Source organism: Pollachius pollachius (genome assembly GCF_949987615.1).
Source record: "Pollachius pollachius genome assembly, chromosome: 2".
Lineage (NCBI taxonomy): Eukaryota > Metazoa > Chordata > Actinopteri > Gadiformes > Gadidae > Pollachius > Pollachius pollachius.
This window is the reverse complement of record NC_136935.1, coordinates 46077089-46082088: the sequence shown is the minus strand read 5'-3', so window position 1 is coordinate 46082088 and position 5000 is coordinate 46077089. Positions and strand designations below refer to the sequence as shown.

The following is a 5000-nucleotide window of genomic DNA, read 5'->3' as shown; positions in this document are numbered from 1 at the left end:
GTCCGCTGGGTGCTTAATGGAAAAACTGGCCTGGTTCACAGATAAACCACCAAACCTTCTCCGAACTTACTCCACTGCATAACTTTTGTTTCGTCCAATTGAATTTGTTGTTGTTTTCTTTCCACTCGGCTGCTCTGTCAATCAAAGGTTAATTAAATCAAGCTAATACACACAGTGGAATTATACTGGATTGGTCCGGTTTGGGTCCTGGTGGACAACGTATACAATTTTGCAATGTACTTACAATGCAATGTTCAGTCTCTCCTATTTTAATGCCACATAATGCATAATAAATACATTTTGAGATGTAATACATGTAACCAATTATAAATGCACTGTAATATATGATAATAAATGGTAACAAATTAGGTTTTGTGATAAATCCTGTGATCAGAATGAATCAAATGTTTATTTTAGAAGGATGCTTTTGCAATTTAAATCAATCAATAATTTGATCTACATCTATCATTTTTTAAAAGATAGAGTCGCTCGTAATGACGTGTCTTGTCTTGTGCTTTTTTTTACTTTATTTTGTAGATTTGACAGTAAAACCTTTAAAAGGGAGAGAGCGAGGGTGAAAGAGAGGTATAGGATGAGGGAGAGAGAGAGAAATCCAGAGAGAGAGAGAGAGAGAGAGAGAGAGAGAGAGAGAGAGAGAGAGAGAGAAATACTTTATGGTTCAGTTCTTGGTCTGGTTGTTAGATTGCAGGGCTTGTGTAACTTGCAGTGTGTGCAGAAGCAAAGAGTCAAAACAAAGTTTGAGGCCCAATAACTTAAGACGTGCTTTTCCAGCACCACAAAGATGGGACACATCAGTGCATTTGCCTGTTATGGTCAATGTGTGTGGTGTGTGGATCCATGCACGTGTGCACGGAAAAGATGAAAAACAGAAAATCTACGAAGTGTAGACTGCTTGTGTGTCGGTGCGTACATGTGTGTTTGTGTGTATGTGTATGTGTTTGTGTGTGTGTGTGTGTGTGTGTGTGTGTGTGTGTGTGTGCCTGTGCATTTATGTGTTTGTTTTTTATAGTGGGCAAATAATAAAACAATGTTTATGCATGTGTAAGCGTTTGTGAATGTTTTATGTTATGTTTTATCAAACGTGTGTGTGTGTGTGTGTGTGTGTGTGTGTGTGTGTGTGTGTGTGTGTGTGTGTGTGTGTGACAGTGTCTGGCAGAAAGAAAGAAAGAAAGAAAGAAAGAAAGAGAGAAAGTAAGAAAGAATGAAAGAGGCGCTATGTGTCAGACGAGCTGTTAGCCGCCGCCGCGGCAGCAGCATCACAGCAGGGCTTCCTCTCCGCTAACGCCATGTGACAAGGGTACGGCGTTGACCCTCTCCTAAACTTTATCACTGTTTTTTCTCTCCATTTGCTCGGCATTTCAACCGGTCCCCCTGCTCAGTGCAGTTGACAGTAGAGTGTGGAAGGAGACCCCTGCAGCCCTGTTTTCTGTGTCACTGCGGACGCAGGCTTCTTCTTGCCAATAGTCATTAAGCGTGATTCCTTTAACATGCTTCTGCTGAACCCTGGGTCCCGCCACACTGCTCCAGAACAGCAACGCTAACACGGCGTTTCGGCTCAGGTCGGGTTGGTGTTTTGCGAAAATGGGAAATGATGAAGTGACGCGTTTGTGTTTTGTCTATTGGTTGGATAATGATGAGGTGCTGCGGGTGTGTTTGTGTGCGTTTGAGTCTAGTTTGTGGAGAGAGAGAGAGAGAGAGAGAGAGAGAGATGGTGATATAGCAGTAACAGACTTTGAGGGATTGGTGTGTGTGTTTCATGTTTGTTTATGTGCGTTGGTGAGTCAATGTGTCTGCATTTTATCAGTAAGAATGGCCATGACGACAAGCTTGGTAATCATCTGGTTTTTATCATTGACACAGCCTTTACAGGTTGTAAACATGTGTGTGCGTGTGAGTGTGTGTGTATGTGTGTGTGTAATACCAGGTCAGTGTTGTTTTCTTAATTAATCCGTTACGAAAACACAGATTAATTAAGAGAGAGAGGCCTTTCAGAGGGAAGAGACACAGTTCAATGAAGAGATGGCTGATATGGGGCAAAGTAGGCCTTCACTTTAACACACTTCAGACAGGAGACGGACTCCTTCAAGAGGACAGGTCACAGAGAAAGGCCTTCACATCACTACACGTCAGGCAGGAGACGGACGTCTACAAGAGGACAGGTCACAGAGAAAGGCCTTCACATCACTACACGTCAGGCAGGAGAAAGACGTCTACAAGAGGACAGGTCACAGAGAAAGGCCTCACATCACTACACGTCAGGCAGGAGAAAGACGTCTACAAGAGGACAGGTCACAGAGAAAGGCCTTCACATCACTACACGTCAGGCAGGAGAAAGACGTCTACAAGAGGACAGGTCACAGAGAAAGGCCTTCACATCACTACACGTCAGGCAGGAGACGGACGCCTAAAAGAGGACAGGTCCTTCTGGCACACCAGCGAACAGAAAGGCCTTCAATGTGGAACAGGACAAGAGGATCCCTGAGCAGGAACCCTCTAATCTGGACGGGTCGGGACGGCCGAGCAAAGAAGTCCTCCGGGATGGAGAAGAGAGAAAAGACGGATAAAGACGAAGAGAGGATCTGGATTCTGCACATGAACCTGAACCTGAACCACAACTCTGGCCCTCACTACACGACAGGCCCTGGTGTGAGACAGGTGCTGGGGAAAGCCGGCACCTTTGCCTTGGAGTCTGTTTGGACTTGCCAGAATATAAATAGCAACTGCACCTGTTCCAAGAAAAAGCCATATGGATAAAGAAGGAATGGCGAGTGTAGGACTCCGGACGCTGTCCTGAACCCGTGTGGACCAGACCGGGTATGGCAGGGACACCACCGCTGTATATGTACCAGGCCCATGTTGCTGTGGTGCTGGCTGAGCTCCTGACTTTTGCTTGGATAGCCACTTTAGCAGATTTGTTCACACTATTCTGTATAATACTAAACTAAAAATAACTATACTGGCTAAAAAATATTTAAAAATATAAGGGTAAAACTAGCAACAAAAATAGGTAATGCTTGGCAGGTAAGGGGGGCGTACTGAAGTTTTGTTCTTCTTTGTGTGTTTGTTGGGTTGTCTGTGTGTGTGTGTGTGTGTGTGTGTGTGTGTGTGTGTGTGTGTGTGTGTGTGTGTGTGTGTGTGTGTGTGTGTGTGTGTGTGTGTGTTATCATGTGTGTGATGACACGTGTGTCTAAGCAGGTATGTACTTAACCAATGATATACGGGAGCACTGTAGGTGACCCCATAAAGCTTGTGCCTGCAGCAGAATATCTTTCTGGGGCCATTCCTCAGTGGCTGACAAATCCCATGAAGTAAGTTTAAGAACCACGTCAAAAGCTGGAGAATCATTCCCATTCATGACCCAGGCAAACAGTGTGCAAGTTGTAATATGTTAAGCCAGAATCGTAAATAAATAAATTGATGAAGTAAACAGCGACTGAACACACACAGAACAAGGGAATGCGAGATGAGAGATATGTCAGACAAACGCTGTGAGGCAACCTCTGATACTCTTTAATAGAAGTAGCTCTGAATCATGTCTGCAGATCAACACCTTGTTTGTTTAATTGTGTATTTGCTGTCCCCATGACAGAAACATATCTCATTATAAATAGCACCAAACGGGAGTGACGTCGTCAGAAGCACATCAAAACAGCCTTCTTTTCTCTACTTCTTCTGTGGTGTTATGAACTGCTGACGCTAACACCAATAAAACTACAATTTAGGACAGCCCTGTGTTTGTAGAAGGGGTCCAGTGGTCTAGACAGCTGTACGTTATTTATCTTCTACCTTTCCTGCCACGAGAGCCGGTGAAAGCAGTCGTATTAACATCTGTGTCCGTCTCTCTGGCTGACAAACATGTCTTTCACATCTGGCCTTGCCTCAGGACAAGAAAGAGGACTACTGGTGTTGGCAGGCCTGCCTCACTGTCACTGCTGGGTGTGTGTGTGTGCGTGCAAACCCCTGTGTGTGTGTGTGTGTGTGTTTGTGTGTGTGTGTGTGTTTGTGTGTCTGTGTGTGTCCGTGTGTGTATTAGCAGATGTTTATGCCTGTGTGTGTGTGTCTCTGTCTATTTCTTTGCAAGCATGTATTCTTGTGTGTGTGTGTGCGTGCATACGTGTGTGGTGCGTGCGTGCGTGTGTGCGTGGTGGTGTGTATGATGCGTACATGCGTGTTTGTGTACTCAGCCTCGCTGAGGGTGAGCTATGGGGGTGAGCGCCCAGAGGTCAGAGCCGCACAGGATCACAACACCCCCATTTAGCGGACGGCAACATTTCCCTCATTTGTCGGCGAACAGGAAGAGGGAGGATTTGGGTCAGACCGCGGTGGAAGAACAACACGTAACCACCGCAATGGAGCGTTGTCAGGGGCAGAGCAAGAGTGAACAAGTGAGACAGAAAAGAGTGCGGGAGAAAGAAAGGGAGAAAGAGAGGTGTTAAGGATTTGTGTGTGGTCAGTGTGTTTGTCAACCCCTCGTGAATACAACACAAATGTGTGTGTGTGCGTGCGTGCGTGCGTGCGTGCGTGCGTGTCTGAAGATAAATCCGAGCCTTGAGACAGGCCTCCTGTTCAGGCGCGAGCCTCACTCCATGAACCATCTCTTGTTCCCTGGGTGACAGGAATCTGCTGCTGCTGAGGTAGTAAGAAGTCTTAGGAGACTTCTTTTATCCTAAGAGCCTTAGTGTTATTAAGGGTTCTTTGCATTGTCGAATAAACTTGTCAAACATCACTCAACCCCCCCAAAAAAAGAAAAGAAAAGCACTATTTATTATTTAGTCATTTTACAGGATGCTTCTGGCTTTCAAATATCACACGTCGTTGAGGAGCAGGTTAGGTGAGGAGTCTTGCTCAGGGGTGCCCGGGTAGGCTGCACTCATCGGGGATTGAAACCAGAGCCTTTCGGCACGACTCCCAACAACCCTACTTCAATTCGCCATCCTGTCCACCCTAGGAGTAATGTGTGTCTTGACGAATGGCGCTAA

At 45.7% G+C, this 5000-nt stretch overlaps 1 protein-coding gene across 1 annotated transcript in view; it reads left to right on the top strand.

Moving 5' to 3' along the window:
• Positions 1-2559: 2559 nt before the first annotated feature.
• Positions 2560-5000, top strand: part of slit2 (slit homolog 2) — a gene marked incomplete at its 5' end in the record, with an annotated part of 55217 nt that continues 52776 nt past the window's right edge. The window contains 1 exon segment of the mRNA XM_079730369.1: positions 2560-2665. Within this exon segment, the coding sequence (XP_079586495.1) occupies positions 2560-2665 (106 nt within the window).